We start from the raw sequence: 14,658 nt of genomic DNA on the forward strand, positions 1-14,658 counted from the left end.
CAAGTGCAGCCTTTTCTCAACTTTGCTTGACATGCAACACCACTAGAAACCCCCACTTCTACACAATAACAGTACAGTTCTAGTAAAGGCACTGCAATCCTGTCCTCTTTTGTACCTGTGTCAAAATGAAACTTCTCTTTGTATATGCTACTGTTGGGCATCCACACAAACATAATGTTACCTCTCATTTTGCATTTTGCAACCCTGCTAGTACTATTTTGGCCTAAACTCTGTAGCTTATGAAGGCTTTGCCATGAATTCTAAACTAAAGGTTTCTAATTGCTTTCCCCATTGTTTTTAGGTTTTTCCAAGTTTATGTAATCATAATCTAACTGCTTGTAAGTGAGAAGCTGTCCCAGAGAGAGGGAGGGAGGAAGAGAAATTCATTCCTAGAAGCAGATTCCTTTTAGATTCAACTGCAGTTAGCCCTGTAACTCAACTCCTTGCCCTTCAGTCACAAGCAGTGAAATTATATGCCAATCCCCTTTCCAAATTATCCTTGCTTCAACTTTGCTTCCTGCAAAGACTTTTTAAAGATACCAGCGACATTCCAACTCAAGTGCGTAGCATTTGAAACTCTATTCATAGCTAAGAGCTACGCCAAAAATGAATCTGAGAAGATTTTAGGTTATTTTTTTAGAACTGTCATGTTTGCATGAGCAGTTTGTTATACCATAGCAGCAAAAAGTCAGATTTGCTGAATTCTGCTTCATATTGATTAAAGGGAAAGAGCTCTGCCTTTGATTCTATCTAATCACATAGGCACATTTCTGCTACCATGCCTGTGTAATCCACAACACTCTTCATAAGTGACTGAGTTGAATTCACAAAAATAGTGGCAAAAGTTGTATAAGTTGCCACCTGCAGTGCTCCTCAGCCTTTATTTAAAGGCTGCCTGGCGTGCAGAAATTTGTTAGACAAAGCATTTATCAACATTTCAACCCCATACTAGGAACACAGGAAGAAAACTGAGTCAGACTATTGGCTATCTATTGCAGACACTGGCTGGCAGCAGCTTTCCAGGGATTCATACAGACGTCCTTCTACCTGGAAATGAGGCACATTTTGCATGCAAAACAAATCTTCTCCCAAAGAGGGTAGTTGCCTTACACTGAGGCACTGGGTGGAAAGTTTCTGTGCTCCTAAAAAATAAAAATAAGAGCAGAGCAAAACCAGCAAGAGTCTTGTGACAAATTAAAGACTAACGTGCTCTGTTGTTTTTGCTGCAACCCACTGTATAAATTAAAAACATGCAGTCTTAAAAACCTCAGCTGCTTTCTAATTGGGCATCCTTCGGAGGGCCCTTGCCAGGACTACATTTCCCGACGTGCTTTGGGGCTTAGGCGAGAAGCTTCCGGACGTTGCCTCGCGAGTTCCTTTTTGCCGTAAAGGAAGAAGCGGACGGTTCCTGCGAGAGCGGCGGGCTCCGTCGCTGCTGGGTTGGCTCGTCCGGGTAAGCGGCTTCCTTCCTACCTTCAGCTTTTCCGACTTCGCCTCCTGGCCGCCTCGCCCTGGAAAGTGGGGGAGGCAGCCGGGGAGCAAGGAGAGCTTTACCTGTCGGTTTGGCGCTTGGGAATCCTCTCCTTGCTCCTGCCGGGGAAATCAGCGCCGAAAGCGAAAAGCCCCTTTCCTAATCCTTTCCTGCCGTTGGGGCGCGATGAGGAGGCGAAGGGAAGCAAAAGCGCTTCCCCACGTGCAGAATGCCCCGGTCGCGTCATTAGGCGCGCGTGTTCACTTCTGCCTCCTCCTAGCAGCAATTTCACAGCGAGAGCAAAGCGCCCGTGGCTGAGCTGTTGCCAATGATGCCGCCGCACCCTGCCTTAAAATAGATCCGAGAAATTCTAGCGTTGGGCATTAGCGTTCTGACAACCGGCCGAATCATCCGGGTTCGTTTCTCCAGTGCGGCAAATACTTATTGGCTGGCTTGGATGGTTAGTTGCCGCTCTGGAGAGACCTTGGATCTGCATCTGAAAGTGCACACACGCGTGTACAGAGGCGAGCCTGAGGCGAATCAAGGCAGGCATAGGATACATACTGTTCTTGCTCGCCGCTAGGGGTGTAACCAGTGGGATTCAGTGTAAAGAACGTTGCCCGCATTCCTAATATGTGGTGTTGACAGCCTTGCACGCGAATCCATGAAGGTTACTCGCTGCAACAAAAGTTTAGTGGCTCTTTGTTTAAAGTCTTTGTTGAAGGTTAATAAACACGAAACAGCGTTGGTTGCTCTTGGGACCCCGTGGTAGTAGAGGCCCTCTCCAGGGCCACTTCCTGCCTCTCTCTGAATAAAGGACCCCTTCTTCAGAGGGAGGCTTGGGCCCACACTACATAGAAACCTGCTGCAGCATTGCTAGCTCCTTCCTTACAGCTGCAAATGCTGTTTAAACAGTATTTGCTGTAGCTGCAAAAGTGGTGCTGCTGCTCCATATCTGGTGGGAGGCTCTTGATAGTAGGGGGTCGCAGTGGTGGTGGGCAGCAGCCACAGGCAGTCCTGCAAGCAGCAGATGGGAGTGGAATCTGCCACCTGAGCCAAACCTGTCCATCATAGGTGATACCATCTTGCTGCTGAAGAAGGGTCTGGGAAGGAGAAAAATCACTTCTGAAAAATATCTTGCTGAACCTGAGTGAGCAGCATTCTGTCAACCAGCTGCTAATTGGGGCCAAGTTGTTCAAGAGTGTGGTGGCAGGCCAGCTCTAAACAGCCCTGCAAGCTAGGTGTTTGTTTGTTTTTTGGTGTGTGTGTGTGCATCATCCTGTTCTGGTCTCCTTTTGGTTCCAAGCTAGATCGGGTTTATTTGTGGAAGGAGGTATCTGGAACCCTTTGATTATTGTACTGCTGTTTGCTGTTTTTATGTTGTATTTTTAATTGTTTTAAGGCTGCAATCCTGTACCCACTTACCTAGGAATCAGTTTTGTTGAAATCGGTGAGATTAACTTCTGAAGAGATGTACAGACTTGCAGAAAAGCAGGATAAAAAGTATTTAAAAATAAATTATATGAGGAAAGAACTTTTCTCACATGGCTCAGGCAGTTCATGATAACATTGTTTGGTAATGCTGTGACTGAGCCATGGAGCTCTCGCATTGTCTTGTGGGGCTCAAAGCTGAGGTAAACTTCCTGAGTGGAATTCATGATTTATGTTCATTAATTCCAGTGGGTCTGCTCTGAGTTGCACTTGGTTGACTACTACACCACTGCCTCCAGAGTCTGTACAATTGGTATAATGAAATTTTAGGGAAGGGGTGGGAAGCTTTTTTTCAGGCAACCCATTGGTTGTCTCATGAAAGTGGTTGGTGGACTCTAGGACACAAAATGGGTGGAGCAGAGAAATTAAGCTGACTCTTAACTTTGTAACAATTAACATTCCAGCCATATCTCAGAGTTTTCTTCATACACCACAGACACAGAGGAAATTGCCTTATACTGAGTTAGACTCATTGATCCATCTAACTCAGTGTGGACTAGAGTGGCAGTGGCATTCCAGAATTTCAGAGAGGGGTCTGAACACACCTCTCCATACACACAAGCAGTCAAGGATGCGTTTTAGCCAACCAAAAGCACGGGGGGGGGGAGCAATAGTCATTGCTGGGGGAGAGTTCTGGGGGCCAGGAAGAGAGTCCTCCCAAGCCACACTGTTCTCCTGGGCCTGAGGTTCCCCACACCTGTCATAGGGAAATAGCAAGGCGGAGATGGAGAAGACTTTGCATAGTGAAAAATTGAACAGTGAAAGCCTGGAAGTGCTATTGAAATGTGTACAAGGTGACTTGCAAATTGTGGATCTAATACATTTTGACTAATCTCCTGACAAAAAACTGATTCCCAAACAGTGACGGACTGAACTGCGCAGATGACAGCTGTTTTGTCTGCTAGTATGGCCATAGCATCACGAAGGGCTGTGTTGTCGAGGACTGCATGGGCGCGTTTGGCAGCTTTCACCAAGCAAGTTCTGTCTCCTAGTAAGTGTGCATGGATTCTCTTTTAACTCTAATGGAGTGGGATCTTGCTTTGCACACACAGAAGGTGGCTGCTGCTGCTGCCATCACCATGGAGCTAAGCAGCTTGTGGTTCTAGATGGGAAAAGAGAGTTTGTGTCTCCACTCAAGAGCAGCATGACTGAGCCAGCTTTGTTGCAGCAAAGGCAATTCAGCAGCACTCTGGTAGTACAAGAGAAGCTTCTTTCTTTTCCCATTCAAGCCTTGTTGCCTGAGTCTGTGTCCAGGGAGCCTGGAGAAATGTGCTGCTGGCTGACAGACATGCAAGAAGGAAGACTATATGCCCAATCGCTCTGTTGGAGGGGAGGAGCAATAACCGGGAAAACCTGCAATGGCATAATACATGCCGGGGGATGGAAAAGTAGAGCTCTCCCCATTATTCCTGCCCATCTCTCCCAGAGTATTTGGCATAGAGCTGCCTTCATCAACCTGGTGCCCTCCAGCTGCATAGCTGTACACTGCTGGTGCTGATGGGAGTCGTAGTTCAGCAGCATCAGGAGGGCACCAGGTTAGGGAATACTGTCATAGAGTTTGGACCGTGTGCTGCTGCAGAATGGCATACACACCCAGCTTCCCAAAGGGTGTGTGTGTGTGTTTGCCCAGCCTTACCTAATTTGGGTGGGTTCCGTCTTTTCTCCTCTCTCTCTCCCTTTTTTAATGGAGGCTGCTTCTAAAGTGACACCAGTTGGAGAACAGAGGCAGAGGAAGTGGCAAAGCAGCACTGGACTTAACTTTTCTTATCCGCAACGTATCGAGTGGCAACTCTGCCATGTGGCACCTGAAGCTGGGGAAGGGTCTCCCTTGCAATGAACAGTCTGCAGGAGGGGCAGGGGGAGGGAAGAACAGAGCTGTGTAGCTCTTCCGTTATACCATATGCCTCTATCTATAGGGTTATGTGGTGTCATATTGCTTTTTTTCAAAGCAGTCTGACACCTGTAAATATTGTGTAGTGCCAGTGCGGAACATGGCTTGGGGAGCGGCTTTGAAAAGTGAGATAACGTAACACAGGCATCCCCAAACTTGGCCCTCCAGATGTTTTGGGACTACAACTCCCATCATCCCTAGCTAAGAGAACCAGTGGTCAAGGATGATGGGAATTGTAGTCCCAAAATACCTGGAGGGCTGAGTTTGGGGATGCCTGACTTAACATGTTTTCACATTGATTTATGTTCCAATCCCTAGTTTAGTACTGTGAGTTGTTACAATGACCACTTTATGCTCAGCAGTGTTCAAAGGAAACTCGCATTGTGCTGTTTTCTGTGTCCGGTGTTTTACTTGGCTCTTATATTTTCAGATGCATCTGTATTTTGTGCTTGTCCCAAATCTACATATTCAGCTCTTCCTGATGACTATAACTGGTATGTATTAAGCCATTCAGATTTAACTCAAAAGTTCATTTCACAAGTGTGTGAAAAGACACCAGGATGTCAGTTGCTATATTAGAAGTAGCAAAATTGCCAGTCCACTCCTACTGCTGGAATAATTTATGAAATTTAGAATATCTGTTTTCATTTCTCATTAAAAGAAAACATATTATTTTAGTGGAGTTGGGCTTTTGTAGAGCTATGAAGACTTGCTGAAAATGTATTAGACTCTGGAGAGATGCTGCTGGCCAGATTCTAGAAGACTGAGGTATAAGGTATATGTATAAGGCAGCTTCCTATGCACTGTTCCTATGCACTTCTTTCATAGCAATCACTTTTCTCTTGCATCAGGCTGAACATCTCATTAGGACATCAGCTTAGTTGGGCTTGCTGTCAAGGAACTTGGCTTCAACAGCCCTAGTTTGGGTATTTAGTATTGTTCTACCCACAGATTTTTTGAGTATAAATGAAGGTCTCTACGCTCTTTGTCTAATAAGATCACTAATTTGGATGTTTATGAGTGTGGTCAGTAGCTCCATAAAAATGCTGCTGTAAGAGAAAAACTGATATTGAAGTCAGAAATTTCATTAGGATTGTTTGGACAACACGTACCGTCAGTGCATATTCTGGTTGCAAAGAACTGAGGAGGAAACCCAAACAGTGCTTACTCACTGTGGAAAGACTGATGCCAAAGTGCATGCCAAAGGTTACATACTTCAAAGGACTATACTACAGGAAAACAAGTGCTCTGACTTTCTGGACAGCTAAACAGCATTTTTGGTGTATTAGAACAACTTTAAATCATATAAATAAATTTAGATCAATTTAAATATTGTATAAAAATCTTTTCTTGAGGTCTAGCCTCTATTCTGGATTTTAAAAATTATTATTTCATTTAATTATGCAAACATTTTAGTTAAAACAAGAAGGAAAAAGCCTTGTCCAAAGTCATTTCTTTCCTTTTTTAGCAAAGTGGAACTTGCTGTGACATCGGATGGAAAAACTATTGTTTGCCATCACCCTTCAGTGGACATTCCATATGAGCACACAAGGGTATGTGAATCTGCAAAAAATTATCTTCCTGGTTTTATCAGGAGAACATAGGTCATCTTTGGGTACCCTTCTAGTTTTCTTCTTGGTGGTTTTATCCTTTACCATGAACGTGATTTAAAAATAGGCCTGTGCTCAAAACCTAAGCTTGGCACACTTAACATAGCTTACATTTTCAGCTTGATCACCAAGAAGTTCAGATCTGTGGCAATATATACAAGTTCAGCGGAACACCCTAGTCTTCAGCCCTTTTCAAGACAGCATGCATCACTTCACCTTGCTGTTATTTCCCAAAGTAAGCCAGATATCTAGATTATGTTCATCTTTAAATTCTGTTCCATTAAGCGGAGCATTATTTCAGTAGCTGTTCCCCCCAGAGCCAACAGAAAAGAGGCTGCAGTCTACATTTCATGGATAATTAAAAGCCAGAAATGCACAAGTAGTAGTGAGAATGAGCTCTTCCAAGTAGTTTAGGGAAGGGGGAGGTTATTCCCATGTAAGGTTCAGAACAGTGGCAGGCAAAAGAGCTAGAGAAAAATAGGACTGATAAATTTGTTTGGAGTGAAGAGTATTCGCTTTCGTTCTACAGCATAATGGCCAGGATTCAGCATGCTGTAATCTTGGGGTGGGGTGGGGTTTTAAACAATGTATACAGCAAAATGACAAATTACATTCAGCCTAAAACTAGCAACACCTGCACATTTCATAACTGTACTGGCAAGAAATATATGGATTTATGGCTTTTCTTTGGGGTGTTTTTTTTTAGTTTGTTAATTGGGGCAGTTTTCTTTTGACAGCCCATTCCACAACTAGATCCAATGGATTATAGAGAAGAAACACATGATCAAATGCTGAAATCTAGATTGGATGGAAAGAACTTCAAGAACCAGCAAGGTCCTATGATTGAGGAACTTAGTAAAATGTTTTACACAACAAAGCACCGCTGGTACCCTGTGGGACAGTAAGTATTTCCAAGGTTGTTAACTGTGTGGTAGGGTGACGAGTACTGCAGAACCTGGATTGGGTTGGATCCAGACTTTGCCTTCTGCAGATGGAAAGGCCCCTTCATCCACAGAAGGGTTTTCCTGCTAGCAGAGGGGAGGAAAGCAACTTTTGTTGATTCCCTCCTCCCCCAGCAGCCTCCAGTTCATTCTTCCATGTTTTCAGAGGTTCCCTCAACCCTCCAGAATAGTTGGGGCAAAGCTATTTTGGGTAAGATACCAGGATTTTCATCTGCTCTGATTTTAGCTCCTGCCTAAATGGCTATACTGATAATAAAGTACCTTAGAGAGAAATATATATCCAGATACATATGAGAAGACTTGTGCATATCCCAGTACCTAAATGGGCTAGGAAACATGGTGCTTGAATTTCTGGAATGGTTCGTTATGTTGAGAATTACTGATAATAATTTAACTCATCTAGTCCTACCAATAAGATTTTTATTTTATTTTTTGTATAAACAAACAATGTAATTCATGAATACTGATCCAGTTTTATGTTTGGCAGTCATCTATAGCCCTACCAACAAGAAAACAAACTTGCTTTTTAAAAAAAAATAATGCAGGAATTCCTTTATTTTGTATTTTTTAAAATACCTTTATTTATACTTATTCAAAGATATAGAAAAGTTCGTACCCATTCAAAGTATCACAATGAACAGTAGAGGGTGAAAACAAGGCTTTCCTCTAAGATAACATGTCTATAAAAGTCTACAGCATAAAATTTTACAACATAAAATATAAGATTACAAGCATTAACATAGCTGGGACAGAGCTTCTTAGCTGCCAGAGCAAATTTGGCTACCAGATGAGTAATTTGTAGATATTTATCAGCTAAGAGTTCAACTGTCACTTCCTGGAGGGGATCAGCCTGGGAACCGGTTAAGAATAGACGAGAAAACATTTCCACTGGACATTGTATATAAGGAGCAAATCAATAGATATCCTTGACCTGATTACATCCACAAATGTGTTTCTGTTCCATATGGGGTATTCCAAAGTATCCCCCCCCCCCCCCAAGTATATTGAGGGCATCTGCTGGAACCTTATTTTGACAAAAGGCCCCAATAGTTTTTTCCACAACTATTCAGGGTCTCAGGGTAATGGGGCCTTGAGTAGTTGTCCTTAATTTGAGGACACCAAATAGACTCATCCGAAACCTTGGAGAGCTGCCGCCAATCATTGTGGATGTTACTGAGCTGGATGGACCAGGTAGTAAACGGATTTCTTATTTTCCTGTGCTACACACATCCCCTAGAATTGTGTGTAGCAGTCTCTGGTCATATAGTCCTGCAGTTTAGCCACCGTGGATGTAGTTTAGCATAGAAGCAGAAGTCTTGATCAAGCTCTTTTCTAGCACAGCTAGCAAGAGAGACACAATCTGATGCTGTGCTGAGTATAGGATTGGATATAGGACTCCTAGGGAACTTTCATCCTTTGTGTGCTGCTGGAAGTTGGATTTGCCCAAGAACCAAAACAATACAGGGTGTTTTTGCACTACAGAAGACTTGATTTTTATTTTGTACTGGGCAGACAAATATATACAAGGTATAATAACTGTAATGTCAAAACACAGTGTCAACATGACAATCACTGGTCTCTTAAAATGGAGTATTCAAATGACTGAATGTATGACAAAATACATTTTAATGTGTTTCTTCTCTTTTTTTTCTTCAAGGTACCACACTAGACGCAAGAAAACCAATCCCCCAAAAGACAGATGAACACCATGTTTGTCACCTTGTCGTTGCTGTTGGGGCAAGCGACTACTTAAGTGGATGAGATTGCCTTGAAAGTGTATATATATGTTAGGTTGTCATTAAAGTACTTTTCTAACTCAAACTTGCTTTGTGCCTTCGCCCGTTCCTGTGTGCTGGTTTGCTGGGCCTAATTTCAGAGCACAAGGACTGAACTAACAGCTCGCTGTTCCTACTAGGGCAGACCTTGGAAAACAAGGCCAATGCTGCAGCTGAAATGAGTGTTAAACAGGGGGTTGAAATCCAAGGCAACTTTCTGATGAGACTTGTGATGAGCAGAGGAGCCCAGAGATCAAGAAGGAAATGCATAGCCAACAGAACTGGATGCCTCAGACTTCTAGGAGACTGACACTAAATAAGTGAAACATGATGACCATGAAGACTTACGTGAAGAAACATTAAGCCTCCAGCGCCAGTCATGATGGCAAGTAATGCCTGTGTGGAACATTCATGCTATGCCTACTACTGGAATTAACCAGCTCTAGTAAAGCTGTGTTCCAGAAATAATTTACTGAATGTTATTGATTAGCAGTTTTCCCAGCTAAACAATGTGGATTGAAGAATTTGGCCTACATCCAATGCTGTAGCTCTGCTCACGCAACAGAATTTACTCTCTTCCAGCCCCCCACATGCACAGAAATCAGCTCTGAAGGAGCAGATTTGAGGGCTGGGGAGGAAACGGGTCGTGTTTTGCGAGCAGAACTTCACTCACACACAGCAATAAGATTACAACCCTTGAGGCAGTTTTATCTCTTAAGTCTTTGGGCTCCCAGTTTGGCTTACAAAAATAACTAGTTAATAAAAAACCAGTGTGGAACTTCAGCTCTTTGCTAACTGATTTAAATACAGTGGTACCTCGCAAGACGAATGCCTCGCAAGACGGAAAACTCGCAAGACGAAAGGGTTTTTGGTTTCTTGAGTTGCTTTGCAAGACGATTTTCCCTATGGGCTTGCTTCGCAAGACGGAAACGTCTTGCAAGTTTGTTTCCTTTTTCTTAAAACCGTTAATACAGTTGCGACTTGACTTCGAGGAGCAACTCATAGCAAGCGGTGTGGTAGCCTTTTTTGAGGTTTTTGAAGACTGGTGATTTTTGAAGCTTTTCCAAAACTTTCCCGAAACTGTGCTTTGCAAGACGAAAAAATCGCAAGACGAAAAAACTCGTGGAACGAATTAATTTCGTCTTGCGAGGCACCACTGTATTTTATTAGTCAAAAAACTATCATTTACTAAGTGGGATAGAGAGAAAAGCAGAAGATTGTTCTTGCTCATTGTGTAATAGAATACAAAATGAAAAAGGGATTGAGGGGAGAAAGCAATTTCAAGTATCAATTCTTAGTTATCTAATCTCAGCAGTACTTGACTGGACAGTTAAGTCCAGTTGCAAACGACTCTGGGGTTGCGGCACACATCTCGCTTTACAGGCTGAGGGAGCTGACGTTTGTCCGCAGACAGTTTTTCGGGCCATGTGGCCAGCATGACTAAGCCGTTTCTGGTGAAACCAGAGCAGCACATGGAAACGCCATTTACCTTCCCACCGGAGTGGTACCTATTTATATACTTGCACTTTGATGTGCTTTCAAACTGCTAGGTTGGCAGGAGCTGGGACCGAACAATGGGAGCTCACCCCGTCGTGGGGATTCAAACCAGCGACCTTCCGATCAGCAAGCCCAAGCCTCTGTGGTTTACACCACAGTGCCACTTGCGTCCCAGTCTTGACTAATAATGGGAAAGTAATTATCATGTTTTGCAAGATTTTTGTTCACATGTTGTAGGCATGGAATGCCCAGATTTCCTGCATAACTGGAACATTGCATAATAACATGAATGATTTGGCTTGGAACGTCTTACAAGAGTTAAAGGTAAAGGTAAAGGGAACCCTGACCATTAGGTCCAGTCGCGGACGACTCTGGGGTTGCAGCTTTCATCTTGCTTTATTGGCCAAGGGAGCCGGTGTACATTTTCCGGGCCATGTGGCCAGCATGACTAAGCCACTTCTGGCAAACCAGAGCAGCGCACGGAAACGCCATTTACCTTCCCGCTGGAGCGGCACCTATTTATCTACTTGCACTTTGACATACTTTTGAACTGGTAGGTTGGCAGGAGCTGGGACAGAGCAACGGGAGCTCACCCTGTTGTGGGAATTCGAACTGCCGACCTTCTGATTGGCAAGCCCTAGGCTCTGGTTTAACCCACAGCGCCACCCACGTCCCTAGACTTAAGTTTCCCCAAAGCATCAACTCGCCTTAATGTTGGGGAAATTAAATGGAGCTCTCAGGTGCTCTTGTACCATTTCTGCTTACACTTGTAGCCATCTTCTTCAAAGTAGTGCAACAGCAACTCCAAATGGGTGGTGGGCACATATCAGCTCCTCTGATGGTACAGATTATGTCCCAGAGAGCCTTTTCACAGAAAGGTGTTGAAGACATGATCTAGAAAAGTATCTCAATCCATTTCGGTGGGATCTGTCTAGGGCAGCTGGAAACATTACAAGTATTTGGGGGGGGGGGAACGTAAGAGAATTTATACCATGAATCTGCACTGTCAAAGAGTCAGCTCTCACTGATTAAAACCAGCATGTCATCTGCTGCCCAGGTGCCTATGGAGATGGGAAGAATTGAAGCAACATTTGCTCCAAACTCCGACTTTGGGTGGGTTAGAGAAGAAAGGCATGTTCTCGGAAAGTATTAATTTTAGAAGCAGAAAACCAAGTGCATACATGCATGCAAAACTTGAGTTCCCCAAGTATGTGAAAGGTAGACTAAGACTAAACTGTACCTCATCACTTCAATTAAAGAGGCATGAGGGAATTGGTGACTCAGATCTGAAAAGTAAAGGAAAGATATATGGTTCCATGCCATCAATAGTAAGGTTAACCGATCACAGTAAGTAAAATATATAAAAAGAGAAAACGTACAGAAAGCAGCTACTAAAATAGCAACATTAAAGCAGAGGAAATGGTTTTGTACACTTTTGGAAGAAATAAAGAATCAAGTTACCCAGAGCACTAAAATTACGAAAGACAAAATACGTTATTTCAGTTGGAAAGGAAAGGAATATTAAAATGGGAGCAGATCAATGTCATGATAGTGGCATTTTCCTTTTGGTTTTACAAATGAATCTATTCTGTAACCACTCCTGATTATAGATGTTACCATTACACATTGCAGTCTCAACCAGCAGAGGGCACTGCTAGACAAGACCTCGGCTTTACTTACCTATAATTTAACTACATACAGTGGTACCTTGGTTCTCAGACTTAATCCATTGCGGAAGTCCGTTCCAAAACCAAGGTGTACTTTCCCACAAAAAGTAATGCAAAATGGATTAATCCGTCCCAGACTTTAAAAAAAACCCTAAAACAACAATTTAACATGAATTTTACTTTCTAATGAGACCAATCATCCATAAAATGAAGGCAATAATCAATATACTGTACTATAAAATAAATGACACAATATTGTAGATGATAAAAAAAAAAATTACCTGCACTGATGATAGTCATTGTTTGGGTGGGGGGCTTTTATCCATTTCTGCAGTCACACAATCAATCTGGGTTCCACATTCCCCAAAACGAAGGCAGTAGGCAGTCCCCCAAAAGTCCCCAAAATGAAGGAGCAAGGCAGAGACAAAGGCAAAAACTCCCAAAAACAAAGGAACAAGGCAGAATCCCAAAATTTTCCACTCACCCCTCGCATTGAGTGGGTAGGCTTACCTGGCAAGGTGCCACACACCTTGCTACCAGCTGGGAGTGCGGTGAGGGCCAGTAAAGGGCTGGTGCTTTGTTTTCTTACCTGGAGTTCATCACTGGACTTCGCTGTTGGTTAGGTAAGTGTTCCTCATGGGGGTTTGGGGTCATGGTGCAGCCTGCTAGGCCTCCCATGGCGGGCGCCTTTTTCCCCCGGCAGTGGAGGCCGAATCAGGGCATGTTCAGCTTCTGAAAAAAGTTTGATAACCAGAACACCTATTTCTGGTTTTGCAGCGTTCGGGTTCCAAGCTGTTTGTGAACTAAGCTGTCCGAGAACCGAAGTACCACTGTACTAGAATGGGGGGCGGGGGTAGAGAGAGAAGTAAAACGAAGACTTGAAGACATTATCAACAATTTGAGGAAAATTTGAAACGTGAGTGGGGTACACCAGGAAAGTTAAGCAGTTTGTAAGGAACTATAATACTGGATCATTTTACACTTTTCTGAATAATTTGGCACAAGAGTACCTAAGTGCAACTATGTGTTTGTCTTGGTTCTCTGAAAGGAAGGGGAAGAACTGAACAGCTCCCCTCTCTTCGTTTGCAAGTCAAGAGTGGCAGGAGGTGATGTAAAGATAAAAATAGGGCACATGTTAATACTCTTATTATTTACAGAAGTTCAATTTAACAAGCAAGATGAATCCAAAGACATTTACAAGCTGCTTTAAAGTAACTTTGAAGTGGCCAAGAACATACGTGTAATGCTATACATGTTAACTTGACAATAAGCCCAATTGTATTACATTAGATTTGCTCCTGAGTAGACACATAGGATTGTGCTGTCAATGAGCTAGGCCTCTCTTTTCCAGAGTGCATCAAACTGACACCAGATTCTGCAGTGACAGGGTATCATTTGCCACTTGTGTACAATACTCATAAATCCTGAGGAGCCGTGTATGGCTACAAATACAAAATGGGCAGCTAGAAACATAAGGAGCTTCAGTAAAGGAAACTAAAAGAAGCTGAAAGCCACGGCTATGCTAATAAGCCACCACAAGGTAGTCCCTTACAGCCATGCAAATGGAAATAATGGTCTTGCCATTGTTATTTGCTATAGAGCACCAGCAATGTACTTTTATATTAAACTACCTTGGGATGAGCTTGTGGTATTTATGTGCCTTTTCCATCTAGAAAAAGCATTATTCAGTGAGTTGAGAGTGCTTGCTTATGAAAAATGTGAACCCTGAGAGTTGGTGAAAGTGTTTCTAACTGGTACACAACCAGACTTGAACATTTCAATCCAGCAATATGTTTATTTACTGACAGCAGGAAATATTTCAGCCCACGGCAGAAAGACAGATTTTGTGGCTGTTCTTATTTCAGTTATGAACAGAAGAGGGCTCCAAGCTCTGCACTAATTGGATACGGAAAGTGCATGAGTGTTGAGGTGCTTCAGTCAACAGTACCAAACATCTCCATGAGTGTATTGGCTACAGCGGAGGCGGGCAGATCATTATGGTCTGCCCCAGGAACATCAGACTATTGCTCCCTGCACACACAGCAAAACACTTTGTTAGGGTTTGCAAGAGCCCCTGCTCTCTGGCTACTGCAGATAGAAGGCCTACCGCCCCTATGATTTGCACATGTACTCAGTTATGCTGATATTTCCATTTAATGTGAGGCTTTATGTGTACAGTATTCTCACTCCCTTAGCTTACTACAGTAGTGTTTTCATTCTTCACTTCAAACAGATCTTAACTTTTCAATACGTGGAAGAAGCCTTTCTGACACCGATAATTGCTCACTTCCCCC

At 43.2% G+C, this 14,658-nt stretch overlaps 1 protein-coding gene across 1 annotated transcript; it reads left to right on the forward strand.

Moving 5' to 3' along the window:
• Positions 1–1,308: 1,308 nt before the first annotated feature.
• On the forward strand, positions 1,309–9,246 carry MRPL42 (mitochondrial ribosomal protein L42). The gene is made up of 6 exons (XM_028747509.2): positions 1,309–1,453; positions 3,825–3,953; positions 5,284–5,347; positions 6,322–6,406; positions 7,201–7,364; positions 9,083–9,246. The coding sequence occupies exons 2-6, from the start codon at positions 3,845–3,847 to the stop codon at positions 9,126–9,128; spliced, it is 468 nt and encodes a 155-aa protein (XP_028603342.2). The 5' UTR covers positions 1,309–1,453; positions 3,825–3,844; the 3' UTR covers positions 9,129–9,246.
• The last annotated feature ends 5,412 nt before the right edge of the window (positions 9,247–14,658 follow it).

The sequence above is a fragment of the Podarcis muralis genome, chromosome 10 (assembly GCF_964188315.1).
Source record: "Podarcis muralis chromosome 10, rPodMur119.hap1.1, whole genome shotgun sequence".
Taxonomy (NCBI): Eukaryota; Metazoa; Chordata; class Lepidosauria; order Squamata; family Lacertidae; genus Podarcis; species Podarcis muralis.

Bases quoted from the DNA above. Each gene is read 5' to 3' on its own strand.
- MRPL42 (XM_028747509.2), top strand. From the start codon at position 3,845: ATGACAGCTGTTTTGTCTGCTAGTATGGCCATAGCATCACGAAGGGCT. The intron at 5,348-6,321 runs GTATGTATTAAG...TTCCTTTTTTAG, and splicing joins CTTCCTGATGACTATAACTG to CAAAGTGGAACTTGCTGTGA. The intron at 6,407-7,200 runs GTATGTGAATCT...TTCTTTTGACAG, and splicing joins TTCCATATGAGCACACAAGG to CCCATTCCACAACTAGATCC.